The sequence below is a fragment of the Equus quagga genome, chromosome 10 (assembly GCF_021613505.1).
Source record: "Equus quagga isolate Etosha38 chromosome 10, UCLA_HA_Equagga_1.0, whole genome shotgun sequence".
In the NCBI taxonomy this organism is placed as follows: Eukaryota; Metazoa; Chordata; class Mammalia; order Perissodactyla; family Equidae; genus Equus; species Equus quagga.
Genome location: NC_060276.1, coordinates 55007897 through 55023441, shown reverse-complemented (window position 1 = coordinate 55023441; position 15545 = coordinate 55007897). Strand labels below are relative to the sequence as shown.

General features: G+C 40.1%; 1 protein-coding gene across 1 annotated transcript; it reads left to right on the top strand.

Moving 5' to 3' along the window:
• Positions 1-6141: 6141 nt before the first annotated feature.
• On the top strand, positions 6142-8489 carry LOC124245455 (polyadenylate-binding protein 1-like). The gene is given in 4 exon segments (XM_046672859.1): positions 6142-6491; positions 6681-6917; positions 6919-7650; positions 7652-8489. Coding segments are annotated over 4 exon segments (2157 nt in total).
• Positions 8490-15545: the final 7056 nt, after the last annotated feature.

Sequence of the window (15545 nt, the reverse complement as noted above, 5' to 3'; positions counted from 1 at the left end):
AATAAATAAAAATTTTAAAAATAAATACAATTTAAAAATAAATAAATGTCATGTTAATTCTTTGCTTTAAACTTTCCAGAGGCTTCTTATCCCAAAGTAAAAGCCAAAGTCCTTAAAAGATCTTCAAGGCCCCTCAACCTCTCCCTTAGGTCCCTTCAACCTCTCCCGCTACTGCTTTTTTTTTAAAGATTTTTTTTCCCTTTTTCTCCCCAAAGCCCCCCAGTACATAGTTGTATATTTTTAGTTGTGGGTCCTTCTGGTTGTGGCATGTGGGATGCTGCCTCAGCATGGCTTGATGAGCGGCACCATGTCCCAGCCCAGGATCCGAACTGGCGAAACCCTGCGCCACTAAAGAGGAGCATGCGAACTTAACCACTTGGCCACGGAGCCGGCCCCCAGCCCACCACCGCTTTTATCTCTTTGCTATCATCTCCTGAAATATGCCTCCTCTGCTGCAGCTACACTGGCCTCCTTGCTATTCCTTGACTAAATCTGATTGGTTCCTGCGTCAGGGTCATTGCATCTGCTCTTCCCTCTGCTGGAATGCTCCTGCCTCTGATAACCACATGACTTAGCTCACCTCACCTTTTTCAGATGTCAATCCAAAGTCCTTTTCTCAGTGAAGCCTCTCCTAGACACTCTATTTAACAGGCAAACCCTCATATCTACTATCTCTCTTGCTTGTTTTATTTAGTCTTCAGCGCTTATCACCCACTAACAGCATATGCAATGCTTATCAATCGTGTTTAGTGTTTGTTGTTTGTCACCCTCCATTAGAAAAGTAAGCTCCATGAGAAGAGGGATCTCTATTTTGTTCAGTGTTGTATTCCCAACACCTAAAATAGTGTTTTGGCATGGAGTGCTTGCTCAATAAATCTCTTGACTTAATTACTTGAATCAGTAAGTACTGATTAGTTGTTATGTTGGACACACGGTAGAAACAGAATCCTTTATTTGAAAATGATCATCATATGATACTCTTACATATTCTTTAAATTAAAGCCTCTACTGGACAATCTTGGTCAGGCTACTTCAGGTTCATGTACAACATTTAAAGTAAAAGTACATTTTTTCTAACATATCTTAACATTCAAATAAATCACAAAATCCTATATCCTTTCCCTATTTTATAAATTACACAGATTATCAAGTTTTAAGTTGTATTCCAGTGGTATTTTTAAGGCTTTTGTCTAGAACCTTAAGCTCTCATTATCTCTCACATGAACTGCCTCCTGACCAGTTTCCCAATGACCAGTTTCTCAGTATTTAGTCTAACGTGCAACACACTTCCCCGTCGTCTTACCCAGTAAACAGACTGAAGCTGCCCCAGTGATCTTTATCACTAACCTGTTTAAAGCTTTTTAATGATCCTCCACTACCATCATGAGAAAATTCGAAGCTCTTAGTATTACCCCCAAGATTTTCCATGGCTTGGTCTGGTGTGCCAGAGATCTTTAGCCAATCCACTGCAGGTAGCCTGCAAGCTTTCCTGTTATTACTACATCACTTGTGTATGATCGTATCAAATTATACTCCAGCTGTGAACATAGGGAATTACCAAACTATCACTAAGTGAGCATGGTACAGCGAGGCTTAAGCCATTCCATTCCTATGAGGTATGTTCTGTAGGTTTTAACAAGTTAATAGATGAGATTATGCTATGTTTCCTCATCTTATATTATCTTATATCATCTAATATCATCTTATTTTATCTTTACATTAAGAATTTCTGTTTGTTACTTCATACTACCTCTGGAGAGAACAGAAGCTCCTTTTGAGTGACACAATTAAGAAAGAGAAAACTTTAGCTAGATGTTGTCACTGTCAACCATTTTGGTATAACATCGCTCACCTCAACAGAGAGGTCTTGTCCATTGTGCTTGACTGTGGGCAACCCTCTTATTCTTTACTCCTCCTAAACATGGCAGTGTGGTCTTGAACCTATGCTTGAAACTGAAATAGTTTGTGATGGCTAATTTTATGTGTTAACTTGGATAGGCCAGGGTACCCAGATATTTGCTCGACACCAGTGTAGATATTGGGGTGAAAGCATTTTTCAGATGAGATTAATATTTAAATCAGTAGACTTTGAGTCTACTCAAAGCAGATTATCCTGCATAATGAAAGTAGGCCTCACCCAATCAGTTCAAGGTCTTAAGAAAAAAAGACTGAAGTCCCTTGAGAAAGAAGGGATTCTGCTCTGCCTCCAGACTGCCTTCAACTCTTGCAATATCAACATTTCCCTGTGTCAGCAGCCTACAAGCCTGCCCTGCAGAATTTGGACTTGCCAGCCCCCAAAATCACATGAGCCAATTCCTTACATATCTCTCTGTCTCTCCTGCCCCTCTTTCTCTCTGTGTATATAACATACACATCCCATTGTTTCTGTTTCTCTGGAAAACCCTGCCTAATACAAAGTTTAACAGTTAAATAGAGAAACTACTATTGAAGGGCCAAGAAACTCATCCAGGTAATATCTGATCATTTCTTTACCTTACCTTTGGTAGAACATTGAGAGAATCTACTGAAAAATTTTTCTGACTGATTGTGAACATTTCTATCACTTACTCCTGGAACAGTGGAGTCTCCCAGCTTTGTCCTAAAATTTAGAATCAAAAGTTAATGTTTTAGTAAGTGTTTGTTGAATAAAAAATATCAACTTGCTGACAATTTTGAAAAGAAAATTTGAGAAACTTGCAATTCATATTAATATGAACGCAAAAATCTCAATGTAAAAATTCATGTCATATGAGGATATTAATTTTAATAACCTATTTTGCTTTGTCAAATAGCTTTTGTTTGGGAAAAAAGAGAGCTGCAGTACCACCTATAAGGTAACATAAAGTTGTGTCACTATTTGTCCCCATTTAGCCATAGGAAACTTGACAATACCTCAGTATTCACTTTCATTCTAATAACTTCATTACAGTAGGTACAAAGAGGATAAAGGATTGTCTCTATAAGTTAGAGGAGAACCAGAAAATTACATTTCTGGTTTCCAGCCCAGTAAACTTGACTTCTCTGGAAAAATTTTAGCTAATTCAGTGGTGCTCATTCACATTCTGAACTTAAAAGAATCTTTATATCCCTAAAAAAAGTACTCTAGATTGTATAGTTTTAGCTAAAAATGTAAACATGTATTTTAGCAATTAGTTTTTCTAATTAAAACTATTAACTGGTCCTTCTCAGTATACAGATCTGAGAGCTTGTTATTAAATTATTTTCCTCACTTTGGAACTTATTATGCATCAGGCTTGGAATGTTATTAATTCCAATCATTTTGAAGAGATTTGCTTGTAATATGTAAATATTGATGGCCATAGCACAGAGCAGTCCAGGAGGAAATGGCAAAAAAAAAAAAACCACAACCAAAATTCAAAGAAGACGTTATTTCTCACTAGGCCGTGATATTGCAAGTGTGGTGTTACAAAAACACATAGGTAAGGGGCTGGCCCGGTGGCGCAGCAGTTAAGTTTGCACGTTCCACTTCGGTGGCCTGGGGTTCGCTGGTTTGGATCCTGGGTGTGGACCTAGGCACTGCTTGGCAAGCCATGCTATGGCAGGCGTCCCACATGTAAAAAAAGTAGAGGAAGATGGGCACGAATGTTAGCTCAGGGCCAGTCTTCCTCAGAAAAGAGAGGAGGATTGGCGGCAGATGTTAGCTCAGGGCTAATCTTCCTCAAAAAAAAAAAAAAACACACACACATAGGTAAAAAAAACTTGATATCATCAGAAAAATATTTTCCAAATCTATCTTTATGAAAAATATTTAGAAAAGAGGAGGAGGAACCAACTCAAGTGTATATAAATCTCAATTATTATAAAAACAATTTTTACTAACCTGAAACTAATGTCTTATACTTTGGACTTTAAAATTTCTGCCATTTTACCATAGAAATGGCCTGAAAACATTCCATCTCTCCAAGTCATGATGAATGAGCTTCTATTAAAAGTAGCTAAAAGAGGAGAATCCACTAATGTATTTTATACAGTCACTGATCAGTTACTGACAGGTAATATTTCATTTTCTTTAGGACTTTAAGACATGTTGTGTACCTAACAACAACAGCGTGTGTGATAGCACATCTATCATTACATGCATCACAAAAGCAACAAAGACATAGATTCGTTTCTGCCTGTTAAAGTCTAATTATTTGTAAAATCATTACTTGGCACTGTAACAAATTGACACAATGAAGTTAGTGATCCTCAAAATACTAAAACTTGCAACGTGTTTTTTGCTTACTACATTCCTAAACTTTAGTCAACGTTTAGTGGTGTGGATGACATCATATGGAGGACACTAGGCTAAATTTCTTTCCTAAGTGACAGTAATGCCACTACTATTATTCATGCAAGGTGTTTATATATCTCTTAATTAAAACAATGCTGTTAGGTGAGAGTTCACTTTCATTACATTGCTAAACCTTACTGATAATATAGCTTCATGGATAATTACAGTATAAATTATAAACAAGGGTATTATCTTGGCATAGAAAAAGAATGCTAGTTTATTGAGAAATATTATGAAGTAGAATTTTTAAAAGTTCATTTAGAGACAATATTAATTTTAAAAAGACACCAAAGCTAAATCTGATACTAAAATACACAAAGTATCTTTTATACAAAGTACATATTTGGCTTAATCCCAGAAGGTATAGCATCTTGCCACATGTATTTACTGTGCTTGGGGTTTCAAAATACTCTTTCAAAGCTCAGCAGCTCTACAATTGATCAGAAAGCATCCGATCTTAACAAATGTCCTAGAATTTACATGTGAATAATCTGCTCAATTGTATGCAATAGATATATTTGAAAACAGTTTTGAAGTTTTGCACAGTGCCGAGTATATTAGTAGTGTTAATGAACACTAGATTACCTTAGAATCTTAGATTTCTTCCAGTATCTGTGGTACTGTTGTTTCAAGTCCCACAGAGGTTTAAATAATTTGAAATTTATAGTAACAGGTCATATAAAGAGAAAAGCAAACCTTTTTCCCTATTACAGGAAGGCAATGTGAAGTAGAAACAAAGTATGTGTGTCAGACTGCCTGGGTTCAAATTCTAGGATTGACACTTACTAGCTAGTACAATCTGGTCAAGTTACTTAACATTCCTGTATCTCGGCTTCTTTACATGTAAAACAGCAATGAAAATACCAACTTCATAAGGTTGTTGTATACATTAAATGAATTAATACAATCAAGTCACTGAATAAATGTTAGCTTTATTTTACTACTCTGCCCTACACACAATTTGCAAATATTCTTTTGCATAAACCTTTTAGATAAGACAAAATAAAATACAGGAAGAGCTGTAGAGTGAGAAAAAAAATTCTCTATTTTGTCACATGGAGGTTATATTCAGAAGTAACCAGAAGAGAACATAATTCCTCTTTACAGTTCAGGAAATTATTCGGGAATTATTGCTGATTTCCTAAACTTGGGTCTAAGGTCCATTCCCCTTTGACACATATGGTACAGGAATTCCTCAAACAGGATGGTCCGTGAGTAGTTTGGATTTTGGAATGCATGTGAGTAGTCTGGAATTCATCGTAATTCTCCTTGTCCCCCCCAATTCTTTATCAATTTTTCTATGTGAAAAAGTAATAGTACATCCACAAATTTCCATCGTTCTAGGCCAAGAATAGAGTGTTCTTTCATTTTGCTCTAAACATGAATTTTCCTACTGATATTTCAATTCTTGAAGATTTTATTAGTCCTGAAAATTATCCTACCTCAGATATGCAAGAAAACCTAAGGTTTAAGCTGCTGGCATTTATTCTAAAGTAAAATTTTAATACCAAAGATAGCAGTAACATGCCTAAAGAAATTTGACGCTGTCACAGGAAATAGTGAACTCTGCATTTCATTGGATTACTGTTAAACACGTAGATTTGAAACAATTTTTAAAACCCCTTAAAACCTAAGTACCTTCATGCTGTCAGAGCAGCGACACCACACTAAGAATTTTCTTAACATCGCCCTTTCCTCCCCAGCATGGCCCCAAAAAGAAGCCTTAAAGAGAAAATTTTCACTCCCTCTCTTACTCTCTCTCTCTCTCTGTCTCTCTCTCTCTTTCTCTCTCTCTCTCACACACACACACACACACAGACAATGGCGGGAGGAGAGGGGAGGAGGCGATGGCGAGGAGGGGAGAAGCGGAGAAGGGGAGCGGGGGAGTTAGGGATACGAAAAAGCGAAGCAAGTCAGGAAAAGACAAGACCACGAAGCACCTGCTCGTCCCCGCCTGGAGACTGACTTTCTTGCCTCCACGCAGCCCGCGGAACAGACGGCCCCGCCACCCCGGGCGCCTAAGACGGCCGAGCCGACGCACTTCTCCCAGTCGCGCCGGGCCGGCCACGCGTCAGGGGTCCCCGCACGGCGCCCTCCCCCGGCCCGGGGCGCCCGCGCGCCCGACGGCGGACGAGCGCGAACTGCATCACAGTTCGGCACGCTGGGCCTCCGCGGGCAATGTCCGCGGGCAACGTGCGTGACTCGCCGTCACCTGCGGCCCACAGGCTCAGTTTCCGCTGGCTGCGCTCCGTCTGCAACAGCGGTGACGGCCTAGGCGGAGCACCCCTGGCCTCCGTTCGTCCTTTGATTGACTCTCTCCCACTGAGAGAGGTTCAGCCCTGGCGCCAGGCCCGGATCTCGCTCAAGACCGAGCTTCAAGATGAAGGCTTCCGTTCCCCGCTCCGAAATGTCCTCACTCTGTCGGATACCTGCACCCCGAAGTGGACGAGGCAATGCTGTATGAGAAATTCAGCACCATCGGGCCGATCCTGTCCATCCGATTCTGCCTTGACCAGCCCTCGCGCTGCTCTCTGGGCTACGAATACGTGAACTTCTCGCTGCAGGCCGATACCGAGTGCGCTCTGAGCACTATGAACTTGGATATTATCAATGGCAAGCCACTCTATTAGGAGGTCTCAGCGTGATCCGTCACTTCGTGAGAGTGGAGTGAGCAATATATTCGTCAAAAATCTTGCCAAGTCTATTGATACATTTTCTGTCTTTGGAAACATTCTTTCTCGTAAAGTAGTAACCAATGAAAATGGATCCAGGGGTTTCGGGTTTGTGCATTTTGAGAAATCGGAAGCCGCTACAAGAGCGGTGGCGAAGATGGGTGGAATTCTGCTGACAGGGAGCCGAGTTTTTGTTGGGCAGTTTAAACCTCGCAAAGAAAGGGAAACAGAACTTAGAGCAAAAGCAAACATGTTTACGAATGTTTACATCAAGAATTTTGGAGATGATATAGATGATAAATGTCTTAAAGAGGTTTTTGGTGAGTTTAGTTCTGTATTAAGTGTGAGAGCTATGACTGATGAAAGTGGAAAATCCAAAGGCTTTGGATTTGTGAGTTTTGAAGATGCCCAGAAAGCCATCGAAGGAATGAACGGAAAAGTCCTTAATGGAAATCGAGTTTATGTTGGTAAAGCACAGAACAAAGTAGAGAGACTATCTGAATTAAAACACAAGTTTGAGCAAATGAAACCGGGTAAACTCACCAGGTGCAACGGTGCTAATGTTTATGTGAAGAATCTTGAAGATGATATTGATGATAAAGGACTGAGAAGAGAATTTCCCCTCTTTGGCGCAATCACAAGTGCCAGGGTCATGATAGAGCGAGGCTGCAGCACAGGCTTTGGCGTTTTGCTACGCATCTGAGGAAGCTAAGGAAGCCATCATGGCAATGAATGGAAAAACCGTGATCACCCAACCAGTGCATGTGGCTGTTGCACAAGGCGAGGTGGAGTGCCAGGCTCTCCTCACCCAGAACCATATGGAGAGAAGGGCAGCTGTGGGACATGGAGGTAATCCTAGACTCAACTCAGAAGCCTCCTCAAGTAACTTCATGCCAGTTCTTCCTCAGCCTCAATGTGGAAGTGCAGATCTCAGCAAACCTGTGGTTAGGGCCAAACCTCATCCATCTCAGAATATGCGTTATGTTATCCACTCAGCAGCAGCAGTAGCACCTAAGCCATCATTCAACACCTTCAGACCACCACAAGTGCCCGCAGTCAAGTCACCCTATCATATCACCAATACAGCAACCCAGACGAAGACTGTTCACCCTCAAACTTCTGCGTCAGGATCCCATGCAAATCAAAGATTCAAAAAAGTTGCACGTGTTTGCAGCCATTTAAAATTTAAAGTAGGAAGGCCAGTATCCATCCAGAAGCCTGTCCACATTTGTACGCAAGGTCATGATATGTCAAATATATCTGTGTTGGCATCAGCTACTACTCAGGAGAAAATCTTGTATAAAAAGCTGGTTCCTCTGGTTCTATCCATTCAGCCAACTCCAGCTGGAGAAATCTCTCGCATACTATTGGAGATGGATGACACTGAAATTCTTTATATGCTCAAGTATAGCGAGTCTCTCTGTGCCAAGGTTTATGAAGGCATCCTCATTCTGCAGTCCAACCAAGCTCAAGATACTGCCCTGAAAGCTACTAACAGCACTCCCAGTATTCAATGTGTATAAGATGAAACTCCTGCTTGTAGAAATGAAAGTTCCAAACAATTAAAAACATGAACATTGGAGAAAATGATGAGAATAAAAAAATTTTTTAAAGAAAAATAAATTTAAACTTTGCCCAAAAAATGTCAAGTTTTGTTACTGGTATTTGATTATTTACTGTTTAAAAATAAATACGAATAAAACAGTAAAATAAACAGAAAAAAGGGGAAAGAAAAATAATTAAAATGTAGTATTTTCAAAGGATTTAGTAAGAGTAAGGCAAAATTACACAGAAAACAATAATTTAAATCAGTTTTTACTTTTAGTATTTTTACTGTAAACAGTGCAAAATGACACCAGTATTTTACATTCCAGAATTGCGGTAGTTGGATTTTACTCAGCAGTTCCTCAGTAATTCCATAAAGAAATGTAATTTGGATTTTAAAATTCTTATTTGGTAAAAAATTAACAGAAGTTAAAAATATGAAAGACCTAATAACTACAAATATCAGATTATTTCATAAATAGCTTCATAAAATATTACAGTATAAAATGCAAAATACCAAAGGGAAATACAGAAAATATAAATATTTTGCATTGACCTAAAATAAGGCAGAGTGATGGAGCTGATGGGAAAGAGTAAGCAGAAGCAACAATTACAGGTGATAGTTTCATAAGGATGTGAGCTCCAAAAATGCCAAAGATTTTGGAATTGAAGGAGAGAGAGGAGAAGGGGGTAGGACAGAGTAGAAATTGCAGAGTAAAAATAGGAAGTATTTGAGTACTTGGAGATAATTCTAGAGATGCACAAATTCAAGGTTAGGATGAAAAGGGAGATATTAAATTTGAGGCAGAGTTTTTAGTCCATTGTTTTGGGCAGAAGCTGCTTGCTATCTGATGTCGTCTGATTGTTCCAACTTTTTTGGAAAAGCTGCCTCCTCTGTGACATCATGTGCTTCAGAAAAGTTTCCAGAAACCTCAGGTTAGGGACTCTGGTTAAAGAAGAACTTGAGTTGGTCAGAGGTGGATGTCTTTTTAGCTGGGACACAAGGAACCAAAGGGCTGTTCCTTGTAGCTTGGCTGCCCTGTTAGTGATAAGGAGGACCTGATAGGGGCCCTTCCAGTGGGGGTCCAGAGCAGTTTTTGTTGGTGTCTGTTCCAGTAGACTGTCTTCCGTTGTAAGTCCAGGAGGTGGATTCTTTAGAAAGACAACTTGACCCTGTTGATGATAAGTTTGAGTATATTGCATTAGTCATTTACATTATTGCTCATATTTAATGCAACAAAGTGGAGTTTAGAATAGGAGTGGAGTGCCCAATCTCTGGTTTGACTGTGACAAATTCATTAGGTCACAATCTATGTTTGCCATTAGGGTCAATGGGAGTAGCGTAGGCCAAGGTAGTTTTATGTCTTCAGAGAGTTTAGCAAGTTTTAATTTTAAAGTATCATTGGCTCTTTCTATTTTTCCTGAGGATTGAAGATGATAAGTACAGTATAATTTTTGGCCAACAGGCAACACCTTAGGAAATTCCTTAATTATGGTCCCAGTAAAATGCATAGCTCTTCACTAGAAAGTTAAGTAGAAAAAACAAAATCTAATTGTTTTTTCGTGACAATAAGAGCCGTTTCCTTTCAGCAAGTTTGGAAAGCCACCTAGAGGCTAGAGAAGACAATCATAAGTATGTTTTCAAAGCCTTGTGATGTAGGGTGTTGTATAAAGTCCATTTGTAAATGTTCGAAGGCTCCCTTAAGGTTTCTATCTATGTACCACCTTTACAGTTTTTCCAGGGTTATGAGTTTGGTAGGTGGGACGTACACTGGAGGTCCTTCTCTGATATCCAAGTAAAATTTCCCCATTAATGTTGATCCAGAATACTTTTAAGTTTTCTTTACTTACTGTGATGGATCATAATGTGCACATTTTTCACCAAGCTCCATTTCAGCGGGTCTGGAGAGACCAAGTGGTCATCTTGCCATCTCTATAACTCACTGGATTGGAGGGCACACCCAGATTTCTTCAAGTATCCTTTTCAGAATCTGGAAGTTGTGATTTCAGTTTGCTTGAAACTTCATAAAATGACCTGAATTAACCAGATCATCTTTAATTTGTCGACCTGGTTGAACTTGGATAAGAGTAATTTGGTTAACATACTGGTCAGCTGAGACATTTCCTTTCCCCTCATGTGTTTGTTTTCTAAGTTTGAGCTTCAATGTTAATTACAGCCAAGTTTTTAGGGAGAAGCAAAGCAGTTAGAAAAAACTTTGCTCACTGTGCTTAATGAGAGTACTAGCAGCAGTTGAGGAACCATGTTGCATCCGTAACATTATGAAATACACCAAAAGGATATCTGCTGTCTGTGCATGTTAACTCTCTTGTCTTTTGCTAGCTGACATGCTCTAGGCAAGCTAGTTTAGCTAGTTACACTGATTTGACTTCAGGAAAGGGATTAGATTCAATAAAATCCTGTAAAGAGGTAATAGCATATCCAGTTTGAAAATAGAGTTGCTCATTCTTAAGACGTGACCCATATACAAAGAAATCGAAATCTGAGTCTTATAGAGGAGATCAGAGTGATGCAGGCAACGTGGTTGGGTTAATGTTAAACAATTCCATCCTCTGGAAAAGAGAATAAGGTAGGTAGCAGGATTAAGGGTATGACATCTACAAATGTGTTTCAGTTTGCCTTGGCCCATTGCTGGATCTGCTCTTCCCTTCAGCTAAATAGTATCAGATGTCAAAACACTCCACTCAGGAGCCACTGATTGCAAGTAATTCAAAAGTTTATTACTCTCTCAGGAATTGGCAAAGCAAGGGGAGTCCCTGGGAGAGGGCCAACCAGTGAGAGGGCCCACTGGCAAGAGGGCCCCCCTAATGTCCTGAAGGAGAAAAGGAAAGAGCCTGGTCCTAGAGACATTTGTAGAACGAGCATCCTTGGGTGGGATTTTGTTGAATAATGTTAAGGGTGGACTAATTTCAGATCACCACCTCTGTGGGGGGTGAGGAATCAAAGGTATAGTCCCCCTAATGTTTCGGTTACTAGGTAAGTTACTAGGGTAATATAAGGAGAAGCAACATAGGGTCTACATTGACCCATTAAAGTTCTATATTTTTCCCACACCTGTAGATGAGGTAGCCCAGAGGACGTTAGCTATTAAGGAAAGTAAATCAGAAGATTTAAGTAATTCTAAGGTGGAAGAGTGTTAGAGACACAAAAGTCCAGAGTAGTCAAGTAGAGCCTCATAATATGGTATATTTGACAGTCAGAGTCTGGGATTTCAAGAAAAATTCTTCTGGATGTGCACCTAGTAGTAGCACCCTGCTGAGCCAAATGATTCCATCTTAATAAATGAGTGGAGATAGAAAGATTGAGGAGAAAGTCATGTTGAGAAGATTCTCAAGGAGATAGGTAAAGTAGAAGGGGAAGAGAGAGAGGAGAAAGAGGAAATGTGTTTAGTAAGTCCCCCCACCAAGACCTTTTTATTGCTCTGAGGAAGGATGGTAGGAAATTGGGAGAGGTTACTGGTGGAGAGTGTGGCTCCAGTGTTTACTAAAAGCAAGGTTGAATGACCATTTACTAATATAGTTATTTCTCCTTGTTGATCCAGACAATTGGGACACTGGAGGAGGTCTTCCTCAGAGAGGAGTTATTTTGTTTCTGATTGAGCAGCCTGTTGAGTTGCTTGTTTCCTGGAGGAAGAAAGACAATTGTGGACCCAGTAGCGTTTTTCTTTGCAACATTTTTAAGTATTCTCGCTTACCTGTATTGTGTCTATCAAGCTGTTTTAAATTGCAGTACCATAATTTTGTGGTATGTGGTTTTCTATTTGTTTATTATGCTGTGCTCAAAATATTGAGCTATATGGTCTGCCAGCCTATATTATGCTTCAGAATAGCGTCTATTTCAGGTTAAAAGCCATTAACAAAAAGATGAAGATTGCCTGTAGTGGTGTTAATGTGAATGCCAAACCCTGAGTATTTCCTTAAGTGGTTTCTCATTGATGTGTAAAGTTAAGAGACAGATCAGATTAATTTGTTTACAGGGGTAGATTATTCTCCAGTCAATTTTAGAGGGAATCCTTCAGGAATTGCCTTTAAAAGACTTTTTCCTATTCCCAATGCTTTCTCATATTTGGAAGGGGGGGTGAAAGTCCTATTCTAAAGGTGAAAAGGAGCTGAGAAAGGAAAGGAGGAGGAGAAAAAGTCAGAATGGAGGCTAGGGAGCAAACTAGAAGGGAGCCTAGAAAGGAGTGGCACTATAAGGGGCAGAAACAGAGTTAGAAAGGAGCAGGTCTTTGGGGAGGGAGAAGGCTGAAGTTATTTTAAGAGAGGCCTCAATAGAGTGAACTCTCTTGAACTGTTTTGTTTTTCTCAGCTTTGTCAACAAAAATGATCCATAACCAATTTATAAATGAAAATTTGGGTGAGTTTATTCTGAGCCAAAATGTGAGGACCATGGCCAGGGGCCTTTCTTCCGGAGAGAAGAAAGGGCATCAAAGAAGTAGGGTGTACAGAGTGGTTATTTACCCGCAAAGAAGATGTTTCACATATGATTGAAATGTCCCTTTTACAATAGTCACGAGACTGCTCTTTTGGCACACTGGTTGATGGACACAGCAGGTAGTAGGTCTGCTGTCTTGGTGGACACAACAGGTGGCAGTGCCGGGAGCTGTCAGCCTACAAGTTAAGCCTCTGCCTTGTGACACGGTCCGGGAGAGAGATGAGGGGATGCACCGCGACCCTCAAGGGAATACCAGGCTGCCCCTGCAACAAGTCTCCCTGGTACTTCTGACTTTCCTGCTTCTGCTCACTCTGTTCTGCACCTGGGGATATTTCAGGGGAAGTCAGCTCGGCCCTGGAAATGGGAATGATGCAATGCAGTATTTTAGGGAAAGTTCTGGGAACAACATTTTCTAGGGAAAGAACGTTCTGACCCTCCCCTTGAAAGAGAAAAAAGGGAACCTGACAAGTCACCTAAGAAGCGAGTTGTTAGCGGTTGCCCTGTTGGGGACGCATGGGCCCCACGGATCTCTCTGGGAGGGCGGTGGTTGCCACGGCCCGTTGAGTCAGGAGGCCGCTGGGGGTGGCCTCCTCGAAGTGAAGGATTGCAGAAGCTTGACTCCCCCAGGCCTACACACAATCTAGTTAACGGTTGCTTTTAGGACTATTGTCTACTTTACAAAAACCCGCTTACGCGAGCCATAAATATGTACTGGGACTGTCCCATGAAATCACCCTTGCATATCCTGAGCCCTATATAAATCATACATACACAAAATAAAGTCAGACTTGGACACCATACTCCTTGTCTCCCTGCCTCCTCCTTCGCCAACTCTGTCCATCCCTCAGGAGACCTGGATCCAGCTGGGGCGGGACCCCGGTATGGCAGTTCTGTTGTCCTGAGCTGGATGGTGACAGGTGAGCACAGCAATCAGTTCCTAGCTTAAGGAAAGATGCTTATCCTTAAGGAAATGCCAATGTGGGGGAAGTCGAACCTTTATCTTAAGGGCCTTAGTTCTTGTCTTTGGGACATAGCAAATGTTTAAAGCAGATATACAATGCATGCTCAATGGCCATGTCAGGCCCTTTTGGGAAAAACACAGTCAGGCAGAATTAGGTTTATACCAAATGATTTCCTCATACACTCCCATATATCCTATTGCTTGCCATTTCTATTTGTCATTTGGTGGAACAGTGCATTTTTGACTAAAGGATGAAATCCAGCTATGAATTCAGCATATACCATGCAATAAATTTCACTCTACCAAGATAGCTATATGTTAGTCCTTTGTATTCTCAATGTGAGGGGTCTGATGATAATCCACTAAAGAGCAAGGCATGCTTGCATTCAATGTATTGACTTATATTCTACTAGCAAAGAAAAATATATAGAAGGTCAATGTTAGTTTTATCTCTAACTTGTTAAAAATAAAAGTAGATGATCAAAGACTGAGTGGAACTAATTGTAAGGTTGAGCAAGCTTAAATTCATTTTTCTTTGCCTCTGTCATCTCTGAATATTTCTTGTTTTTTGGCAAAATATAACAGCGTACTACTGAGAAAAGTGAGGTATTGTATGGAGGAAAAAAGATGCACACATGCATCTTTGGCATCCTCATTGTTAAATTATGCATGGTGATTCAGAGCCAGAGGTATTTTCAAAAATCTTATTCACATATTACAAATAGAAATCTACATATCTAATATCCCTTTTTTACAGAGATATAATTCATCATTTTAAAGTATATAATTCAGTGTTTTTTAGCATATTCACAGAATTGTGCAAGTATTATCACCATCTAATTCCAGAACACTTTCATCACCCTGAAAAGAAACCCAGTACCCATTAGCAGTCACTCCCTAGTCTTCTCTTTTGCATGATCTTTTCAATTTGCATTTTGATCTTTTCAAAATTGCGACTTTGTAAATTTTGTGCTAAGCATTTAGGAAAAGATTTCCCATCAAGAACAAAATGCTTAAAGAAAGGAATTTACTGGCATCTTTTAATATTTCCAGTAGGCAACATTACCTAGCATTAAGAGACTCTGAGAACACTAACCAACTTAGGGACATCTGTCCAGTATAGATGAAATAGGAAAAAGAAGAATGAGAACATCTGTTACTTGCAAAGTGACCAATGTTTAAATCTGGGAGGAAATATGAAGCATTTGAGGCTTGAAACAAGCAAGGTGCATTGCCTCCCTTACTAGTAATGATGATATGTAACCACCTCGCGAATATTAGGAAGCAAAGCACAATATTAGCAAATCTACAGTATTTTCTCCCTCTCCTCATTCTTCTTATTTATGCCATTACCAGCACAGATTTTGCATCTATTTCCCAATGTTCAAAGCCAAACACAAAGACATCTGTAGATTTCTCTGCTGTGCCTTAAATAAATACCATATTCATTATCCAAAGAGTCTAGGGGCCGGCCCGGTGGCACAGCGGTTAAATTCGCACATTCTACTTCTCCGCCGCCCGGGGTTCACTGGTTCGGATCCCGTGTGAGGACATGGCACCGCTTGGCAAAAAGCCATGCTGTGGTAAGCCTCCCACATATAAGGTAGAGGAAGATGGGCA